At 45.1% G+C, this 22,500-nt stretch overlaps 1 protein-coding gene across 2 annotated transcripts in view; it reads right to left on the reverse strand.

The window, feature by feature from the left end:
* Positions 1 to 12,853: 12,853 nt before the first annotated feature.
* The window catches only part of chchd6a (coiled-coil-helix-coiled-coil-helix domain containing 6a), a 64,534-nt gene continuing 54,887 nt past the window's right edge, over positions 12,854 to 22,500 (reverse strand). For both annotated transcript variants that reach the window (XM_021616273.2, XM_021616274.2), the window contains one exon: positions 12,854 to 13,235. In XM_021616273.2, coding sequence (XP_021471948.1) covers positions 13,212 to 13,235 — 24 coding nt within the window. In that variant the 3' untranslated portion in view covers positions 12,854 to 13,211. The remainder of the gene's footprint in view (positions 13,236 to 22,500) is intronic.

Below are 22,500 nucleotides of genomic sequence, written 5' to 3' on the forward strand. Positions count from 1 at the left end.
CACACAGTGAAACCCAGGCTACCTAAGTATGATTCTCAATCAGAGACAACTAATGACACCTGCCTCTGATTGAGAACCATACTAGGCCGAAAACATAGAACTGCCCCACAACATAGAAAAACAAACATAGACTGCCCACCCAACTCACGCCCTGACCATACTAAATAAATACAACACAAAGGAAATAGAGGTCAGAACGTGACAGTACCCCCCCCCCAAAGGTGCGGACTCCGGCCGCAAAACCTTGACCTATAGGGGAGGGTCTGGGTGGGCGTCTGTCCGCGGTGGCGGCTCTGGCGCGGGACGCGGACCCCACTTCGCCATTGTCTTAGTCCGCCTTATTGTCCGCCTCCGTGGCTTACTCACCATGCCCACCCCTCTCAATGACCCCACTGGACAGAGGGGCTGCTTGGGACAGAGGGACAGCTTCTCGGGACAGAGGGGCAGCTGCTCGGGACAGAGGGACAGCTGCTCGGGACAGAGGGACAGCTGCTCGGGACAGAGGGACAGCTGCTCGGGACAGAGGGACAGCTGCTCGGGACAGAGGGGCAGCTGCTCGGGACGGAGGGGCAGCTGCTCCGGGCGGAGGGGCTCTAGCGGCCCCTGGCTGACTGGCGGCACTGGCGGCCCCTGGCTGACTGGCGGCACTGGCGGCCCCTGGCTGACTGGCGGCCCCTGGCTCTGGCGGCCCCTGGTTGACTGGCGGCGCTGGCGCTGGGCTGACTGGTGGCACTGGCGGCCCCTGGCTGACTGGCGGCACTGGCGGCCCCTGGCTGACTGGCGGCACTGGCGGCCCCTGGCTGACGGGCGGCACTGGCGGCCCCTGGCTGACGGGCGGCACTGGCGGCCCCTGGCTGACGGGCGGCACTGGCGGCCCCTGGCTGACGGGCGGCACTGGCGGCCCCTGGCTGACGGGCGGCACTGGCGGCCCCTGGCTGACGGGCGGCATTGGCGGCTCCTGGCAGACGGGCGGCATTGGCGGCTCCGGGCAGACGGGCGGCACTGGCGGCGCTGGGCAGACGGGCGGCACTGGCGGCGCTGGGCAGACGGGCGGCACTGGCGGCGCTGGGCAGACGGGCGGCACTGGCGGCGCTGGGCAGACGGGCGGCACTGGCGGCGTTGGGCAGACGGGAAGCTCCGGCAACGCTGGGCTGAGTAGCTCTCCTAGCGCCGAACAGGCGGGAGACTCCGGCAGCGCTGGAGAGGAGGAAGGCTCTGGTAGCGCCGGAGAGGCGGGAGACTCCGGCAGCGCTGGAGAGGAGAGAGCCCCTGCAAGGTTGGGCCGGAGAGACAGCCTGGTACGGGGAGCTGCCACCGGAGGGCTGGTGCGTGGAGGTGGTGACGGATAGACCGGGCCGTGCAGGCGCACTGGAGCTCTTGAGCACCGAGCCTGCCCAACCTTACCCGGTTGAATGGTCCCGGTCGCCCTGCCAGTGCGGCGAGGTGGAATAGCCCGCACTGGGCTATGCAGGCGAACCGGGGACACCGTGCGCAAGGCTGGTGCCATGTAAGCCGGTCCAAGGAGACGCACTGGAGACCAGATGCGTAGAGCCGGCTTCATGGCACTTGGCTCGATGCCCACTCTAGCCCGGCCGATACGCGGAGCTGGAATGTACCGCACCGGGCTGTGCACCCGCACTGGGGACACCGTGCGCTCCACAGCATAACACGGTGCCTGCCCGGTCTCTCCAGCCCCCCGGTAACCACAGGAAGTTGGCTCAGGTCTCCTACCTGGCGTAGCCATACTCCCTGTTAGCCCCCCCCCAAGAAATTTTTGGGGCTGACTCCCGGGCTTCCATCCACGACGCCGCGCTGCCTCCTCATACCAGCGCCTCTCCGCTTTCGCCGCCTCCAGTTCTTCTTTGGGACGGCGATATTCTCCTGGCTGAGCCCAGGGTCCTCTTCCGTCTAATTCCTCCTCCCATGTCCATACCTCCTCGCGCTGCTCCTGCTGCTGCTTTTTCCGTTGCCCATTACCACACCGCTTGGTCCTGTTGTGGTGGGTGATTCTGTAACGGTTCTCTTGTTGTGAAGTGGAGGCGGACCAAAACGCAGCGTGGTGGTTGTTCATTGTATTTTAATGAAGACACTATACATGAACAAACTAACGAAAACAAGAAACGTGAGAACTCAAAACAGCCCTATCTGGTGCAAACACAAAGACAGGAACAATCACCCACAAACACACAGTGAAACCCAGGCTACCTAAGTATGATTCTCAATCAGAGACAACTAATGACACCTGCCTCTGATTGAGAACCATACTAGGCCGAAAACATAGAACTGCCCCACAACATAGAAAAACAAACATAGACTGCCCACCCAACTCACGCCCTGACCATACTAAATAAATACAACACAAAGGAAATAGAGGTCAGAACGTGACAAGTATATGATGAGGATTTTGATGATCTGATTTGCTCATTTGTGTCTGTACCGTATGTGTGTGTATAAGAGTGCATCATACTGACAAATCTCCTGTGTGTCAGTGCATCAGGCCTATGATCTAATGGCTGGGCCAGCCCTGCATGGTGTGAGCACGGCTGGGGTGCATTGCCCCCTTCTGAGGCAGGACACCATGAATCATGTCACTGTGGATCTGTTGTAAAAAGAGGAGCCCTGTGCTGTACTCGAACAGACAGCCAGAACCTGCGCCAGCAGCACTAAATCACAGTGGTCATCACTTCTGTTTCATATGCGGAGCATGACAGACACAGATTTATGGAGGTGGCGCTGGCTGGTGTACTAAAGAGAGTAACAGGTGGGAGGGGCCAGGCAAGGCAGTCAACATGGCACACATGGTTGCACAACTAGAGAGTTTCTATGCCAGGGGTACCCACTGGGTAGGGGTTGAATTGCTACAATCCAGAGGGGTTATTGGTATATACTAAGCTTGTATTGATGTGTAGTAGCATTTTTCCTGACTGTGCACCCCGTCAAGTCTTTTTTTCAGATTGTGCTTTTTCTAACAGCTAGTTCTAATACTAGACTGTAATTGGCAGAGGATGCATCACTGTGAACATCAGTATCGTCAGCAAATATGGAGAATGCGGAGGTGTATGGATGTTTCTGTGTACATACACACCTCACAGTGTGTAATAATTCATAGCATCCCTTAATACATCCCACAGTACTTAAAAGTATTGTGTTGTGCATTTTTGATCTGAGGCAAGACCGTAGCCTTCCTGAAAAAAAAACGAAAAACATAAAGTCAAAGAGTGGCTCGGCTCCGTTGGTATTATCAGCACACTCCGAGTACAAGACTGCCATCTATCGTTGTCAGAGGGTACCTCAAGCCCTTCACGGCAAAAACGCAGGTACTTGTACAAGATAAATCAATACAGGTTTTACAGTACAAGCGTAGTAAATGTGTTACTGAGGAACAGATACAGCATATTTTATTCCATGAATGTTAGTAAGAGTGTGTGGGTCTTATACTTGAGGTTCTGCAGTAATGAGCAGTTCATCCTGCTGTATACATGTTGAGAAATAACTTACTGTTAGCTTAGAACGTTTTCTTCTCTCCAATTGTTTTCTTACCACCAACTGAGGAGAATACTGTGTTAAACATGGTACCATAGCAACCACCTGTTAGCAGTATGGGAAAAGTGTGTCCAGCACCACCAAACCATCAACAGCTACCTACATGTGTATGTACAGTATAATAAGCTGTCAGGATGATAAACCACTGAAGGAAGCAGATAACAGGGCTTACTAAAGAGTATACATAGACCAGGGGCACATAACGAGCAGTTGGATTTATAGAATACAGTGGGTTTCACAGTATGCTTGGCCAATAGGAGAGCTGAACAAGGTGGTGGGCTACCAATCAAGACATCATCAATGCCGTTTCTTGGCAGAACTCCATGTCATTATCTAGTTTGATTTGACAGGATGTTGACACACATTCCTCTCCAACACTGATGATTTCAAACAACCACTTGTTTTCAAGGTAAATATGCAGCAGAATGAACGTTGATGGACAACTGGATTATCATGGAATAATACATGGTCTATTGTGTCAGATGCTTGTTACTAAAGAGCATCACAAGTTAATGATGAATAATGAACAACAACAAATATTACTTCTATCGACAGTGATCATTCTCATCTTAGCCACATGCCCAGAGGAGCAGGAAGGAAGTGCTGTCTGCCAGAGCGAGACTCTTTGGTAGAAAACTGAATATGGGCTCCCGCTGCTGGAACAGGAACTCTCACCATAGAGGAAGAAATCCACAATAATGAAGCACTAAGCCACTTCGCAGGGACCATTATGGGGAAAAGAAAGGGAGGAAAAAGGAAATGCGTCCCGGAGTAAAAAGATGAGCGATAAAAGGAAGACGGTGGTGTAATCCTAATTCCTAAAGAAGGATTAAATTGTGTGCTCGCTCTTCAATTGATGTAGTCCTCAAACGATAGGGTTAAGCAGGCCAACCTCTCCCCTCCTCTCCTCTCCGGTCTAATGGCATTACAGAGATGTGGAACTCCTTTATCCGGAGGTGTAATGTCATAAGGGAGAAGTCTTTAGCTGTATATAGGCTTGTCAGGGACCAGGCCATTCTTCTGTCTAATCAGATGGAGGAGGTGATAAAAACGCTCTATGCTCTGAGCTGATTTCCCCTGGGGACGACTGGACTCGCAGGCGTATGCAGACACAGACTATCAGACCAGGCACACAGGCAGTCAATATGACACAGAGGAGGTGGATATTAATAACCACGACAAAAGTGGGTTGATAATCACAATAATGGCAATACTATAAGGGCAACAGCTTATGTGGGTCTGATTAGTCATCACATACTTACTATACATAGTCAGCCTACACTTTCCAGATCTAAATGGTTCCTCAAGGAAACCCCCTGAAAATGGTATTCGAGGAACCCCTGTCTGAAGGTTCAAACCGGAAACTTTTCGTGAGGGAAAGGGTTAAATTTTGAACCTTTTTAATAATAATATTGTAGAGGCATATCAGATTGGTGGCGTTGCTTTCAGAGAGTTGTTTTTGGCCTTCCATTAGCATGCATTCCTGTTCATCATGTTAAGTTCGTACACTGCAAATGTAATTTACCTTGAATATTTATGCATATTGTATATTGTAATATAACATTAACATTGCTGATTACATTTAGTAATAAAGTGGTAACTCTTCCAACACCTCTGTTAGCCTCAGTGAAGCTTTTTCTTGCACTGTACCCAATGATCTATGAAAACTTGCTCGGTAGGTCGATGTCCTCATTGTGGTTTTACAGACGTGTTTAATTAATACGTTTTATAAACACTTCATTTGAATATTTATGAAATGCATATTGTTATATTTGGTAGCACTTATTTGTTTTCTCTCGACTCCAACCCCTTTCAATCCGTGGAACGGATGTGGGTGGGGCTAAATCTACATAAGGGTGCTAATTAAAAAAACTCAGAAAAGCTCTGACGAAGGCCCTGCGTCTGATACATAAAGCTTATTAAAGAGAAGTGATACTATCAAGAGCAGTATGCGGGGTTCCTTATTTTTTCTCAGCCTCAGTGAAGCTACAAATCTGTCACTGTTCAACCTTAACATGTAACGACAATACAACAGAACAGATGAACAGAAATGACAATTACTGGCCCCAAAAAATATATATCTTAAAGCTACTAAAGAAATGCCTCCACTCAAGGGTTCTTCAAGGAACCTGTTGCTACATTGAACCATTAAAGGTTTCTCCAAGAACCCCTCATACTAACCGAAGGTGCAAATATTAACTATTGACTAGCAACGGTTCTTTGAAGATCTCCAGGGTTCCTCGAGTCACCACGAATTCAAAACGTGTATCCTAAAGTTGTTGAGTGCCCAGGTTAATATGGGGAGATGAGTTTACAGCTAAACTAAGGTTTCAGAGAGGGGTGCCTCCTGTTGTCCTCCCAAAGAAGTGCTGGGTGTGTATGAGATAGCTGGTGTGTGTGAGAGAGAAGCATAGCCACTGAGTGTGATTTTAATGAGTGTGTGCTGTGCCACAGTGCCAAGGCCTGCTGTGTGTGCTGTAATGCCAAAGGGCAGTCAGGGGAGGCAAGGCAACCACCCACCACGAGGAGAGATAGAGGGGAGGGTGTGTTGGAGTGGGAAGAACTGAAAGTAAAGTAAAAAATAATAAGGAAAGTTCACTGCGTAGCATAGTGACAAATCAATGATGAGAGTTTTTATTGTCACACTCCTCTACAGCAGTGGTTACCAAACTGTAGCGAGGTGTCTGCAGGAGGTGGCGCAGGGGTCTATGGGCTACAGAAAAAAACGTTAGCTGACATGGGCTAGTTGATCTGGACATTTTTAACAAGTTGTAAATATCTCTCTAAGGTATGTAATGACTAACATGACAAGAGGAACTGAAGATGCACGACCCAATTTAGAAATAGCAACTTGTGATTCTACTATTACAACTTTCAAGAGTACGTTTAAAGCCGGACTTGTCACAACACAACTGATTGGCTCAAATGCATTAAGAAGGAAAGAAATACCACATTCCAGGTGACTACCTCATGAAGCTGGTTGAGAGAATGCCAAGAGTGTGCAAAGCTGTCATCAAGGCAAAGGATGACTACTTTGAAGAATCACAAATATAAAATATATTTTGATTTGTTTAACACTTTTTTTGGTTACTACGATTCCATGTGTTATTTCATAGTTTTGATGTCTTCACTATTCTACAATGTAGAAAATAGTACAAATAAAGAAAAACCCTTGAATGAGTAGGTGATTTAAAGGAACTCAGTCCGGCTTTAAACGTACTCTTGAAAGTTGTAATAGTAGGATGCACAAGGTGCCATTTTGAAGTTGGGTAGTGCATCATCAGTTCCTCTTTTCATGTCGGTCATTACATACCTTAGAGAGATATTTATAACAGATCAGCCAGCCCATGTCAGCTAACGTTTCTTTACGTAGCCCATTGATATTGTTGTAATTTTTGTGTCACTCAAATATTTTTTGTGTCACTCTAGCCTTGGTGATGAGAAACGACCAATTCCAACCAGTGTGTCAGCATTCTCCCCAACCACTGCATTTCTTCCTTAGCAATCCCTGATCCAGGCTGGGCGAGAAGAGGCGGACTAACCAGGTCTTATTCAATTAGAACAGGACTGGTTCCGCTCTGCATTAACCACTGGGCTATGGGAGTGGATTGGATTAGCCGTGAAGCGGCTGTGAAGCTGGTAGCAGGGAAGTGTGGAGCTGTTATGCAGATCAGGACATGCTGGAGCAGAATAGAGGCTGTCAGACAGAGGCACGCTCTAATTAAGGACCATTGTCAGAGTACTGCTCTCCTTGTGAGCTGGCTTATGTAGGAGCCTGGGAGGAGGGAGAACCACTGTTTGGAGACTACTGAGAGAGATGTTAGTCTACACTGCAGCATGGGAGGGGAGAGTGGTTTGGTGGTCCATGTTCAGTCCATAACATTTACCAGGCATGTGTAAAGTAATTGTCCTGTACTTTGAGCCTATCTTCATGTGCCATTATTTCCCCCTCTTCTCTTCAGGTGCGAGGACCTCTGCTGCATGAGATGCTAAATGGATTTTAAATGTAGGTAGAGAGGTCAAGCCAGCTGCGTATGAAGAGTAATACAGTGTACAGTAGACCTGTGAATGCAAGAAGAGACAGCAGGAAATCCCATCCCCAGCTAACACCATTCCCTCACACTGACAAGTTGGCATGCAAGGGAATTCAATTAAATGCTTTCAGGACAATTTCCATATCACTATAATGTGTTTATCCCTGGAATAATGTATATACACAGAGTGTATAAAACATTAGGAACACCTTCCTAATATTGAGTTGCCACCCCTTGTAGGAAGCATGGACTCTAGAAGGTGAGGAAGGCATTCCACAGTGATGCTGGCACATTTTGACCTCCGATGCTTCTCACAGTTGTATCAAGTTGGGTGGATGTCCTTTGGGTGGTGGACCATTCTTGATACAAACGGGAAACTACGTGAAAAACCCAGCAGTGTTGCAATCCTTGACACACTCAAATCGGTGCACCTGGCACCTACTGCCAAACCCCGTTCAAAGGCACTTAAATCTTCACACAATCCATGTTTCAATTGTCTCAAGGCTTAAAAGTCCTTCTTTAACCTATCTCCTCCCCTTTGTCTACACAGATTGAAGTGAATTTAACAAGTGACATCATTAAGGGGGCGGCAGGGTAGTGGTTAGAGCATTGGACTAGTAACTGGAAGGTTGGAAGTTCACCTGACAAGGTACAAATCTGTTGTTCTGCCCCTGAACAGGCAGTTAACCCACTGTTCCTAGGCCGTCATTGAAAATAAGAATTTGTTCTTAACTGACTTGCCTAGTTAAATAAAGGTAAAATAAATAAATAAAAGGGATCATAACTTTCACCTGGTCTCTCTATGCCATGGAAAGAGCAGGTGTTCCTAATGTTTTGTACACTCAGTGTATAATAAGGATTCGCCCCCTTTTTTCAATTTTCGGCTAATATGACATACCCAAATCTAACTGCCTGTAGCTCAGGCCCTGAAGCAAGGATATGCATATTCTTGGTACCATTTGAAATGAAACACTTTGATGTTTGTGGAAATGTGAAACGAATGTAGGAGAATATAACACAATAGATCTGGTAAAAGATCATACAAAAACAAAAAAAAAAACGTTCTTTTGTATTTTTTTTTTGTACCATTATCTTTGAAATGCAAGAGAAAGGCCATAATGTATTATTCCAGCCCAGCTGTAATTTTGGCCGCTAGATGGCAGCAGTGTACGTGCAAAGGTTTAGACTGATCCAATGAACCATTGGATGTCTGTTCAAAATGTGGTATCAGGACTGCTCAAATGTGCCTAATTTGTTTATTAATAACTTATCATGTTCAAAATTGTGCACTCTCCTCAAACAATAGCATGGTATTCTTTCACTGTAATAGCTACTGTAAATTGGACATTGCAGTTAGATTAACAAGAATTTAAGCTTTCTTCCCATATCAGATATGTCTATGTCCTGGGAAATGTTCTTGTTACTTACAACCTCAGGCTAATTGCATTAGCCTACGTTAGCTCAACCATCCCGTGGACGGGACACTGATCCCGAAGAAGTTCTTAGTTATGAACAAGCCTGTTTACAAAAGTCACACTCTGTTAGTCCCAAGTGCAACAGCAAGAGACTATTCGCGGACATTAAATGGAATGGATATGAAATGAATATGAATGGATATGAAAAGAACGTGCTTCACAGTGTCGTACTGTGCTTCCTGAGATGCATCCGTGGGTGTTAAGCGTACGTGTTCACATTTAAAAGGAGGCTTTCAGCAGGCTGAATGGAACACATCTGCAGCGATAGCTCCTGTGGTAATTGGTTGAGACATGGGATCAACAGAAGACGCATTTGAATGCAGAGGATGTCATTTTCTAACCTGGTGCCTTAAAACTCATCTCTCAAGGCATTCAGGCGGCGGTTACCGTGGCAACTTCTATGTGACCGCATCACGTCATCTTTTATTTAGATTGCCCGCCAGCAGCTTCCTATAATGCTACATTTCTATGTGTTGAGACCAATTAGGTGGTCTCTCAGTACTGTAAAGCTGCTTTTTTGAAATTACTCTCTAGCTAAAAAACACTACTCTTAGAATTCCTTCGAGTTTTTCTCAGGAAAATAGTTCCAAAGCAGAGACCACATGATCAGCTGAGATTGAGACAGTAGAGGGAGTTCAAATGATACAACATCATATAGTATGCAGAAGCTGTTCTTCCTGTCTTTGTTGATTGAGAGGGTGTGTGCGCTTGTGTGAGCTGTGTTTCCATGCTCATGGGGGGTCATGAAATTGTTGCAACCCCTATGACTAGCTTGTTCAACCTCTCTTTCCTATCATCTGAGATCCCCAAAGATTGGAAAGCTGCCGCGGTCATCCCCCTCTTCAAGACCCAAACTGCTACAGACCAATATCTATCCTACCCTGCCTTTCTAAGGTCTTCGAAATCCAAGTTAACGAACAGATCACCGACCATTTCGAATCCCACCGTACCTTCTCCGCTAAGCAATCTAGTTTCCGAGCTGGTCACGGGTGCACCTCAGCCACGCTCAAGGTCCTAAACGATATCATAACCGCCATCGATAAGAGACAATACTGTGCAGCTGTATTATATCGACCTGGCCAAGGCTTTCGACTCTGTCAATCACCACATTCTTATCGGCAGACTCAACAGCCTTGGTTTCTCAAATGACTGCCTCGCCTGGTTCACCAACTACTTCTCTGACAGGGTGTCAAATTGGAGGGCCTGTTGTTTGGACCTCTGGCAGTCTCTATGGGGGTGCCACAGGGTTCAATCATCGGATCGACTCTTTTCTTTGTATACATCAATGATGTCGCTCTTGCTGCTGGTGATTCTCTGGTACACCTCTACGCATACAACACCATTCTGTATACTTCTGGCCCTTCTTTGGACACTGTGTTCACTAACCTCCAGACGAGCTTCAATGCCATACAACTCTCCTTCCGTGGCCTCCAACTGCTCTTAAATAAAAGGAAAACTAAATGCATGTTCTTCAACTGATTGCTGCCCACACCTGCCCGCCCGTCCAGCATCACTACTCTGGACAGTTCTGACTTAGAATATGTGGACAACTACAAATACCTAGGTGTCTGGTTAGACTGTAAACTCTCCTTCCAGACTCACATTAAGCATCTCCAATCCAAAATTAAATCTAGAATCGGCTTCCTATTTCGCAACAAAGCATCATTCACTCATGCTGCTAAACAAACCCTTGTAAAACTGACTATCCTACCGATCCTTGACTTCGGCAATGTCATTTACAAAATAGCCTCCAACACTCTACTCAGCAAATTGGATGCAGTCTATCACAGTGCCATTGTCACCAAAGCCCCACAAACTATAACACCACTGCGACCTGTATGCTCTTGTTGGCTGGCCCTCGTGTAACAGTATAGACTTTACGTCCGTCCCCTCGCCCCGACCTGGGCGCGAACCAGGCACGCTCTGCACGCGTCAACAGTCACCCTGGAAGCATCATTACCCATCGCTCCACAAAGCCGCGGCCCTTGCAGAGCTGTCAGATTAGCTCACAGATCACTGCACCTGTACATAGCCAATCTGTAAATAGCCCATCCAACTACTTCATCACCATATTTATTTTGCTCCTTTGCACCCCAGTACCGCTACTTGCACACTCATCTTCTGCACATATATCACCCCAGTGTTTAATTTGCCATACTGTCATAATTTCGCCACTTTGGCCCCCCCCCCCCCTTATCCTACCTCATTTGCACATGCTGTATATAGACTTTCTCTATTGTATTATTGACGGTATGTTTGTTTATTCCATGTGTAACTCTGTGTTGTTGTTTCTGTCACACTGCTTTGCTTTATCTTGGCCAGGTCGTAGTTGTAAATGAGAACTTGTTCTCAACTAGCCTACCTGGTTAAATAAAGGTGTTCTCAACTAGCCTACCCGGTTAAATAAAGGTGTTCTCAACTAGCCTACCTGGTTAAATAAAGGTGAAATAAATAAATTTTAAAAAATGAAGGATGGTGTTCCTTACTTACACCACTTGACATGCGATGACTCCTGCAGATTGAAAAAAGCAATAAAGCAGATATCTGACCGTCCGAACCCACACACTGCTGTAATTATTCTCCTCTTTACACACAGAGCAGGCAGAAGAAGAGCTAATAAGTGAACTGGGGGGGGGGGGGGGGGGGGGGGGGTCTGTGTAGCCTGGTATTTGAGGATAAATGTCAGCTGGGTGTGCCTAGCCTCTGTGGACTCCTCCTCCCGGCAGCCCCAGTGATATGACTGGGTAAGCCAGTGCTCCTCTAATAACACAGCCCGGAGCAGCCCACCACCTCCCACATTGATTGCCCAAAGGGTTATCATCCTCAAAATGTCAGGCACATGTGGGGGTGTCCAAGACAATAGTACTACTGTTGTCACAAGGTTATTATGGTGGCCTGTGAGTCTGCTTTACTCTGTCACTCCTCACAGCACTCTGATTGAGAACCTTATGAAAGGCAGCGCTCCTCATAAGAGACGCATGGCAGAAAGATTGAGGCTCCGTCGTCCTGTTCTGTGTCTGTTATACACCCATCCACCCCTTCATGTCAGGCTACAAATTCTGTCACCACGGCTTGACGTGAAAACCCCCCTGCTCTGAGATCAATCACAGCCTCCTCTCCTAGGAGTACAGACAGTATTCCTCTCAGAAGTATGACTCTTAGCAGTGCTTTAATGAATTGGACCAATAGGAAACACCACTTGATCTTTGTGATGACAGCCAAATGGGGATGGGCACTTTCCAGTTGTTTAAACCACTGGTGAGGTGTAACACCGCTTCTTCTTGACCACGTCTCATCTCTGTCATACCAAAATTAAACTGCCTTGATGTTTTCGCCTTTGAATAGAGAGGAGAGCGTCTCTGGTGGGCTGGATAACATGCTCTCAGGCAGCTCAAACACCTGTATGAGCTGGTCTTTCCAACAGACACCAGGGTTATCATCTACTACCCACCCTCACTCTCCTGTTGCCATGGCAACCCCAGAAACACATTATCACAGGATGACATATTTTCTCTATGAATAAAACGGCAAGAAACGGAATAAGAATAAATGTCAAGAAACACAACGAGAATAAATATTAAGAAAGAGAACAAGAATAAATGCCAAGAGAACGAGAATAAACGCCAAGAAACAGAACGAGAATAAATGTCAAGAGAAAAGAGAATGAATGACCAAGAAGAAATGTGTTGCTTTCTACGTGCGTTCTGAGTTTTACAAAGAAACATCAGAAAGTGGTTCAATATAGCCACTTACAAGTACTATACAGGCACAGCTATAGCAAAACCAAGAACCAGACAGACATCAGTATAGGGATATGGTTTAATTGATTAAATAATGGAATGGATATGATAGAAACCTGATAAATGGTCAGGAAGTCCTGAGTATACTGTTAAAAAATATAAAACAAAATACAACTTAAAACCAGTCAGTCCTCTTTCAAATATCTATTTTACCCTGTAAAATGTACAGTAGCATTTACGTAGTGCAACTTCAAAATTAAGATAAAATGATTAAAACAATGTATAAAAGGCATTATGCTAACACCAAAGCAGCTCTTTGCCCCTAAATATGAATCAGCGAGACATTTGGAAGTGCCAGTCTTGTGCTGCAGTAAAACTGTTCATGGACATGAGTTTCATTCAGCCTTTTCCACTGCTCTTCATCCATGGTTTACCAGCAGGTTCTGAAAACAAGGAGAGGACAATGTCAAATCACCAATACTTCAGATCAATACACAGCCCAACACACACGTCTTCAAACTCACTTCAGCTCAATTGTTAACAAAATGTCTACCCAGCCCCTGACCTCCTTCTGTCTTGTAAGGCGAGCACCGTGATTTCCGCTCCTCTGTCAGACCTGTCCATTACATAATAACGTCTGCCCCGCCCCCTGACCTTAGTGCTGTGACGCTAAGGTCAGGGGTGTGAATAGTATGTGTGACTAGGGGGAGGAGTCTCTCTTCTAAATCAGCACCCACCAAAAGTCAGCCCGAATGATGTCTATGGTCAGGTCAGGTAATTGTAGTGATTCTCTCAGTGGGGCGGAACCACTGGCACTTTCATAGAGAGTACTCATAGATTACTGTTGGAGAAGACCTCTCCATCTCTGACAACAACAAAGAAGCATACTGTACAGCCACAGTTTATCCATTCATTCAGAGAAAGAAGCAAAGATGGAAAGAAATTTGAAAAAAATCATTAGCTTGTCAGTGATGGCCTTAGTCTTTAAAAACGTTTCTAGAATGTACCCACTGGGCAAAAACGGGTTAAATGAAATCAATGTTGTTTCCAAACCATCTAAAATATGAATCTATGTGAATCCAATGACATGTTGACATTTTGGTTGATTTCACATTGAATTCACATTAGTTGACACCTTAACCAAATGTAAATCAAAACTAAACGTTGAACAGAAGTCTGTTGGTTACTGTAGGCTCTGACAGCATCATAACTAGATTTGGTGCAGAAATTGGTTCCAGGTGATTCATAGAGCACTTCCTGCATCCTCATGTATTCATTTGGCCAGAGCTCTGAAAGCATCCAGACACTCAACAGACCGACAGAGCCAAGCATGAAGAGCAAAGTGCCGCTGCAGAGGGGGCAGGAATAACGGCATGTTACAGAGGTTCATCTGGAACAACGCTCAGAACCTTGGCAGGCCAGGCAGGAACCAGGCAGGATCCAGAATGGGATATTGACCTGCAGCGTGAGGTTAGGACACACTGAGAAGCCTGCCGAGACACACAGCCAATCGGAGAGCAGCAGAATCAATACGCCTTACGTCATGACCAAGACCACAACACATCCCATCAGAGCACAGTGTGCGGGACGTGGCTGCTCGCCACAAACCAACGCCTCCACCTGCAGGGAAAGTATGTGTGTGTGTGTGTGTCAGGGAGAGACTTGCAGAGCTTGCCAATTAAGTTCCCACAGTGTGAATACATGCTCTGCAAGTGCGCACTTGTTTCACTTTATCTGGGGGGGATATCTATCTATATATCTATCTATCTATCTATCTATCTATCTATCTATCTATCTATCTATCTATCTATCTATCTATCTATCTATCTATCTATCTATCTATCTATCTATCTATCTATCTATCTATCTAACTATCTATCTATCTATCTATCTATCTATCTATCTATCTATCTATCTATCTATCTATCTATCTATCTATCTAACTCTAACCCCAGTCAGAGTTAAACACACTTACAGACAAACAGACACACACACACACCTTTAAAAATGTAATAGGTTCCCCTATAGTTCTCGTGGGGGCTATAGTAGTGTTTGAGCTGTTGTAGGGTCAGTCTTGATTAGCTAAGAGGTTTTCCTCAGCAGGAAGCTCTGACCACTGGGGTCAGACAGCAGCATGTTGACCGCTGACCTCTAAATAATCACCACAGTGATGAGAGGTCAACCCAGAAGAGAACACACAGTGGCAAGAAAAAGTATGTGAACCCTTTGGAGATTCCTGGATTTCTGTATAAATTGGTCATAAAATGTTGTTATCTGATCTTCATCTAGGTCACAACAAGAGACAAACAGTCCGTTTAAACTAATAACACAAACAATTATACGTTTTCATGTATTTTTTGAACACCGTGTAAACATTCACAGTGCAGGTTGGAAAAAGTATGTGAACTCTTGGATTTAAATAACTGGTTGACCCTCCTTTGGTAGCAATAACCTCAACCAAACGTTTTCTGTAGTTGCGGATCAGACCTTCACAACGGTCAGAACTAATTTTGGACCATTCCTCTTCACAAAACTGTTTCAGTTCAGCAATATTCTTGGAATGTCCGGTGTGAACTGATCTCTTAAAGTCATGCTACAGCATCTCAAATCGGGTTGAGGTCAGGACTCTGACTGGACCACTCCAGAAGGCATATTTTCTTCTGTTGAGGCCGTTCGGTTGTTGAGCTTCAATTGGCGGACAGATAGCCTAACATTCTCCTGCAAAATGTCTTGGTAAACTTGGGAATTCATGTTTCTCTCTATGATAGCAAACTGTCCAGGCCTTGAGGCAGCAAAGCAGCCCAAAACCATGATGCTCCCTCCACCATAATTTACAGTTAGGATGAGGTTTGTATGTTGGTGTGCTGTGCCTTCTATTCCTCCACACATAGTGTTGTGTTCCTTCAAAACAACTCTCCTGTAGTTTCATCTGTTCACAGAATATTTTGCCAGTAGCGCTGTGGAATATCCAGGTGCACTTTTGCAAACTTCAGACGTGCAGCAATGTTTTTTTTTTGGACAGCAGTTGCTTCTTCCATGGTGTCCTCCCATGAAAGGCATTCTTGTTTAGTGTTTTACGTATAGTAGACTTGTCAACAGAGATGTTAGCATGTTCCAGAGATTTCTGTAAGTCTTTAGTTGTTCTTAACCACATTGAGCATTCTGCGCTGTGCTCTTGCAGTCATCTTTGCAGGATGGCCGCTCCTAGGGAGAGTAGCAACCGTGCTGAACTTTCTCCATTTATAGACAATTTGTCTTACCGTGAACCGATGAACATCAAGGCTTTTAGAGAAACTTTTGTAAACCTTTCCATCTTTATGCAAGTCAACAATTCTTAATCTTAGGTCTTCTGAGATCTCTTTTGAGGCATGGTTCACATCAGGCAATGCTTCTTGTGAATAGCAAACCCAAATTTTGTGAGTGTTTTATTACAGGGCAAGGCAGCTCTAACCAACATCTCCAATCTCGTCCAATTGATTGGACTCCAGGTTAGCTGACTCATGACTCCAATGAGCTTTTGGAGAAGTCATTAGCCTAGGGGTTCACATTCTTTTTCCAAAATACACTGTGAATGTTAAAATGATATATTCAGTATTGACAAGAAGAATAAAATAATTTGTGTGTTATTAGTTTAAGCACACTATGTTTGTCTATTGTTGTGACTTGCATCAAATTTGATTACCAATTAATTCATTAATCCAGGTAATTCCAAAGGGTTCACATACTTTTTCTTGCCACTGTACATGCAAACTATGACCTCTGTGACTGTGTCTGTGAGTGATGTTAAATCGGTCTGATGTTGTTCTGTGTCCTAGAGTCATAACTGAGCGATTTCCCCTTGGATAGGCCAGCTGTAAAGTCTAAATTGTCTATATTGCAAAAGTATATGAAAACAAAAATGTGTTTTTTGGTCTTAATTTATGGTTAGGGTTAGGCATTAAGGTTAGCAGTGTGGTTAAGGTTAGGGTTAGGTTTAAAATCAGATTGTATGACTTTGTGGCTGTGCCAGCTAGTGACCACTCTGCAGAGCTGCCTCCAGAACACGATTCATGCCAAAAGGCTAACCTGCGTGTCCATGCAGAGACATCTAACCAGCTGAAGGTAGAGAGTGAAAAGGAGTGTCTGTACATTATTGATGATTAGACTCTTCTTTTCTTTCATCTTTATCAATTAAAAATAAATAATTATTTTGCAACTTCCATACTTAATTTATGGAAAGTGAATTTATGCTGTATGTCACCGATACAGTCAGTTTAGAAAGCAGTCCATTTTTACAGCCAGGAACATATCTCAACCATCTGGTGACAACATTCCATCTGAGAGGAAAGTTATACTAGCCTGATTCCTCCATGGCAGGGGGAGGAAAGTTATACTAGCCTGATTCCTCCATTGCAGGGGGAGGAAAGTTATACTAGCCTGATTCCTCCATGGCAGGGGGAGGAAAGTTATACTAGCCTGATTCCTCCATGGCAGGGGGAGGAAAGTTATACTAGCCTGATTCCTCCATGGCAGGGGGAGGAAAGTTATACTAGCCTGATTCCTCCATGGCAGGGGGAGGAAAGTTATACTAGCCTGATTCCTCCATGGCAGGGGGAGGAAAGTTATACTAGCCTGATTCCTCCATGGCAGGGGGAGGAAAGTTATACTAGCCTGATTCCTCCATGGCACGGGGAGGAAAGTTATACTAGCCTGATTCCTCCATGGCAGGGGGAGGAAAGTTATACTAGCCTGATTCCTCCATGGCAGGGGGAGGAAAGTTATACTAGCCTGATTCCTCCATGGCAGGGGGAGGAAAGTTATACTAGCCTGATTCCTCCATGGCACGGGGAGGAAAGTTATACTAGCCTGATTCCTCCATTGCAGGGGGAGGAAAGTTATACTAGCCTGATTCCTCCATGGCAGGGGGAGGAAAGTTATACTAGCCTGATTCCTCCATGGCAGGGGGAGGAAAGTTATACTAGCCTGATTCCTCCATGGCAGGGGGAGGAAAGTTATACTAGCCTGATTCCTCCATGGCAGGGGGAGGAAAGTTATACTAGCCTGATTCCTTCATGGCAGGGGGAGGAAAGTTATACTAGCCTGATTCCTCCATGGCAGGGGGAGGAAAGTTATACTAGCCTGATTCCTCCATGGCAGGGGGAGGAAAGTTATACTAGCCTGATTCCTCCATGGCACGGGGAGGAAAGTTATACTAGCCTGATTCCTCCATGGCAGGGGGAGGAAAAATATACTAGCCTGATTCCTCCATGGCAGGGGGAGGAAAGTTATACTAGCCTGATTCCTCCATGGCAGGGGGAGGAAAGTTATACTAGCCTGATTCCTCCATGGCAGGGGGAGGAAAGTTATACTAGCCTGATTCCTCCATGGCACGGGGAGGAAAGTTATACTAGCCTGATTCCTCCATGGCAGGGGGAGGAAAAATATACTAGCCTGATTCCTCCATGGCAGGGGGAGGAAAGTTATACTAGCCTGATTCCTCCATGGCAGGGGGAGGAAAGTTATACTAGCCTGATTCCTCCATGGCAGGGGCAATGGCATTTATTTTCTGCTCAGATAGTTTTGGGGCATAAAGGAAAGGAACTGAGCACTCGTCCTTTCTCCATGGCAAAGGCTTTAGCTCAATTGGAAATTCATCTTATCTGATGACTGGCAGGCAATTGGAATTCCTGGGCGATAACCTCCACTCCGCCACAGAGACATGCAGGCAAGGACATTTTTTCCCAGAGATGTGATGCAAGTGCCTGTTTTTCCACTAAGAGCTTTCCTGTGTGGAGAGATAGCTGCTCCTAGCCCTTGATGTATTATTGACTATTTTAGATGTATTATTTCTGATGATTGTATTGACGAGGAGAGGGATCAATTGCTTTGAAGTTCCACATGAAAGTGAGCACATCAACCCAGCCTTGGGTGGGGAAGTCAGGATGCCACAAAAAACAACCAACACGTTTATTTTACTAAAACATTTTAGAAAAGGGGAGAAATTATTTTAAGGTAACATTTCCCCCCCCCCCCCCCCCCCCCCCCCCCCCCAGACGGTCAGGCAGGCTGTACATCTATCTCAGCTGGGGGCCTTACACAGCCTTTCACCCACGGGGATAAAGCAGGGTCCAACCCCAGGCGCTCTGTGAAATGCGCTACAGAAAAGCCAAAGTGTGCCGATTGTTTAGCGTTTGAGGTGGCTTTCAACTCCACAATACGTGGGCCCTGGACCTGTGTTATGATCTGATCTATCACACAGAGAGAGAGAGAAAAACAGAGAAAGAGAGGCTGGTGGCACAAGAGGAGAGGCTCTGTGGAAAGGTCAGCCAGCAACCCCTGGAGCCCATTGTGTCCATCCCTTCACTGATGGACGTTTGAAAGCTTTGTGTTGACGGTGCCGCCTGGGCCACAGCGCTAATGAAAGCCCAAAATGGTGGCTTTGGATTCATCTTGATGTGCTGTTCGATAGCACTCAGTGAAACAACAAAAGAGATGGAGGATAGAAAAGGGAAAGAGAGAGAGAGGGGAAGGGGTAGAGCAAGACAATGTTTAACGCATCACTGTTAATGCTAGACCACTTTGCCGTTCCGTGGTAGAAACTACTCCAGAGGTGAGATATAGCTTTATCAATCGTCAATGTATCCTGGAAGGCATTCGGAAAGTATTCAGAACCTTGACATTTTACATATTTTGTTACGTTACAGCCTTATTCAAAAATGGATTCAATTGTTTTTGTTCCACATTAATCTACACACAATAACAAAGCAAAAAAAAAAATTGTACTGCACCTGAACAAGGCAGTTAACCCACTGTTCCCCGGAAGGCTTTCATTGTAAATAAGAATTTGTTCTTAACTGACTTGCCTAGTTAAATAAAGGTTACAAATAAATAAAGTAAAAATAGTTTGTTGAAGCACCTTTGGCAGCGATTACAGCCTGGAGTCTTCTTGGGTATGACGCTACAAGCTTGGCACACCTGTTTTTGGGGAATTTCTCCCATTCTTCTCTGCAGAACCTCTTAGGCGCTGTCAGGTTGGATGGGGATTGTCGCGGCACAACTATTTTCAGGTCTCTCCAGAGATGTTCAATCCGGTTTAAATATGGGCACTGGCTGAGCAACTCAAGGATATTCAGAGACTTGTCCCGAAGCCATCTGCGTCGTCTTGGCTGTGTGTTTAGGGTCGTTGTTCTGTTGGAACGTAACAAAATATGGAAAAAGGGAAGGGGTCTGAATACTTTCCAAATGCACTGTGTGTGCCAGCTTGACAGTACTAGAGGTTGGGAAGACCATACAGTATGTGAGACTGGGGGGCTTTCTCTGGTCCTAACAAGGGGCTTAGCAGCTAATGGGCAGGTGAGGTGAAGCTGAATAAATTAATGTGGGCTGAGAAAGCGAAAGAAACAGAGTGAGAAATGAGAAAGACAGAGACTGAAAGAAGAGAGGGAGATAAAGAAACAGAGAGAGAAATGAGAAAGACAGAGACTGAAAGAAGAGGGAGATAAAGAAACAGAGTGAGAAATGAGAAAGACAGAGACTGAAAGAAGAGGGAGATAAAGAAACAGTGAGAAATGAGAAAGACAGACTGAAAGAAGAGAGGGAGATAAAGAAACAGTGAGAAATGAGAAAGACAGACTGAAAGAAGAGAGGGAGATAAAGAAACAGTGAGAAATGAGAAAGACAGACTGAAAGAAGAGAGGGAGATAAAGAAACAGTGAGAAATGAGAAAGACAGACTGAAAGAAGAGAGGGAGATAAAGAAACAGTGAGAAATGAGAAAGACAGACTGAAAGAAGAGAGGGAGATAAAGAAACAGAGTGAGAAATGAGAAAGACAGAGACTGAAAGAAGAGGGAGATAAAGAAACAGTGAGAAATGAGAAAGACAGACTGAAAGAAGAGGGAGATAAAGAAACAGTGAGAAATGAGAAAGACAGACTGAAAGAAGAGGGAGATAAAGAAACAGTGAGAAATGAGAAAGACAGAGACTGAAAGAAGAGAGGGAGATAAAGAAACAGAGAACCAACACACCCTCGCTGTCACCTCTGTCACAAAGCCGAGCAGAACATTTTGAATAATCCATAGCGACAAAACAGAGTGCAAAAATGAGTGCTTATAATTCCCATTATAGTAGTGCTACTGTAGTGCACAGCACAGCAAATTACAGTACAGAAAAACAAAAGCCAGACTCTTTCATAAACGGCAGGGGAGACACTTTACATCAGTGGCTGGGTGAAGAGGTTAACATTGTGATTGTGATGGAGGCAGGTGTCATGACGCTAGCCCTTTCAGTGAGTTGGCTAGCAGAGATGTGAACAACCCCCCTCTCCTGTTAGGAGGGGGGGGCAGTTTTATAACTTAACCCCCACATCATAAATTCCGTAAAGAGACTCTCCCTGGCCATGCAGTATGGAGAGAGAGTGTTTCACAGTAGAACAAAGGAACTCCTGCCAAATTCTACTACATTCCAGAATTTGAGAATTGAACAATATGTGTGTAAATGGTCGGTGGAGAAGCCAGCTATGACCCGGTCCATTTTGTTTCATGTTTGTGACCTCATGAAAGACAATCCAGCCACATTACCCTAACTCTGTTTATACAGGTTCCTCATTTATGAGGCTTGCATCTAATTCTTGTATAATATGAATGAGTAAAGATGAAACTACTTGTGAAATGATGTAATGTGATGTTAACCTTTTAAAATGAGAGAATTTGCCTTCATTGTAAAGTTTAACTGTCAGGAGCCAAGCCCCAAGTGAATAGGCATTGGTTGTAAATTATGAACCAACCCCTTTTCTACATTTCTATAAAAGCCCCCATGACCCAATGTCACCTAAATTCCAAATATGGGAGGACTTGTCCTCACATTTAAAAAGGGCTAATTCTAATTTCAACCATACAGGCCAGGAAACGTGACAGCTTGCACTACACGTGAAATAGTATGAACTCTGAACTATTGATCACCCAAGAAGAAGTGAGTCCTAGATTACAGCCTAACAGACTGAAGCTGGAAAGGTAGCAAATCTAGTACGAGAACACTGACCGACGTGGACGAATCTCCAGAGTGAGATGAACCTCTCAGACCACGCATACCTCGGTGTAAGCTGAGGTGGTACAGGTTTGAGTACCAAAACTAGAAAACTATACTACGTGGAGCATTGGCTACACGGCTGGAAACGGTTAAACTCTGAGACTATCGATCCCTACAGAATAAGAGCAAAACTTAGATACTAATTACTAGTCTGCAGCTAGAAACTATGTAAACCTGGGATGTGAATACCGACGACCGCCGAAACATCTACTCTGAGAACCATGGACGCCTGACGTATCCATACAACAGACAGTATCAGGAGCCGCCACTATGAGTAGCCAGAGACTCTCTGATGAACTGACTGACAATTCCAACAGAGAAGACAACTACATAATGGCGTAAATATATTGATTGCAATTATTCCCGAATGAGCGAGCGTTCATGTGCAAAGGATTAGCATTTCAATTAATATAATTAATTAATCCAGTGTGTAGTGATCCATTTGGTCTTTCCCGCTCTCTCAGTTCACACCCCCTTCACTTTGTCCACCTAGCCGTCATATCGGTTTAGCCCACAAGGGGATATTCCCTATCATTGTTAGTAACCAATATCTACTGTTTGCTTGTTCATGCATTTCTGTGATTATTTAGTTAGTTAGTAAATAAATGATTAAGCCAATTGGTGTATGGATGATTCATAGTTTA

The sequence above is a fragment of the Oncorhynchus mykiss genome, chromosome 9, assembly GCF_013265735.2.
Source record: "Oncorhynchus mykiss isolate Arlee chromosome 9, USDA_OmykA_1.1, whole genome shotgun sequence".
NCBI lineage: Eukaryota > Metazoa > Chordata > Actinopteri > Salmoniformes > Salmonidae > Oncorhynchus > Oncorhynchus mykiss.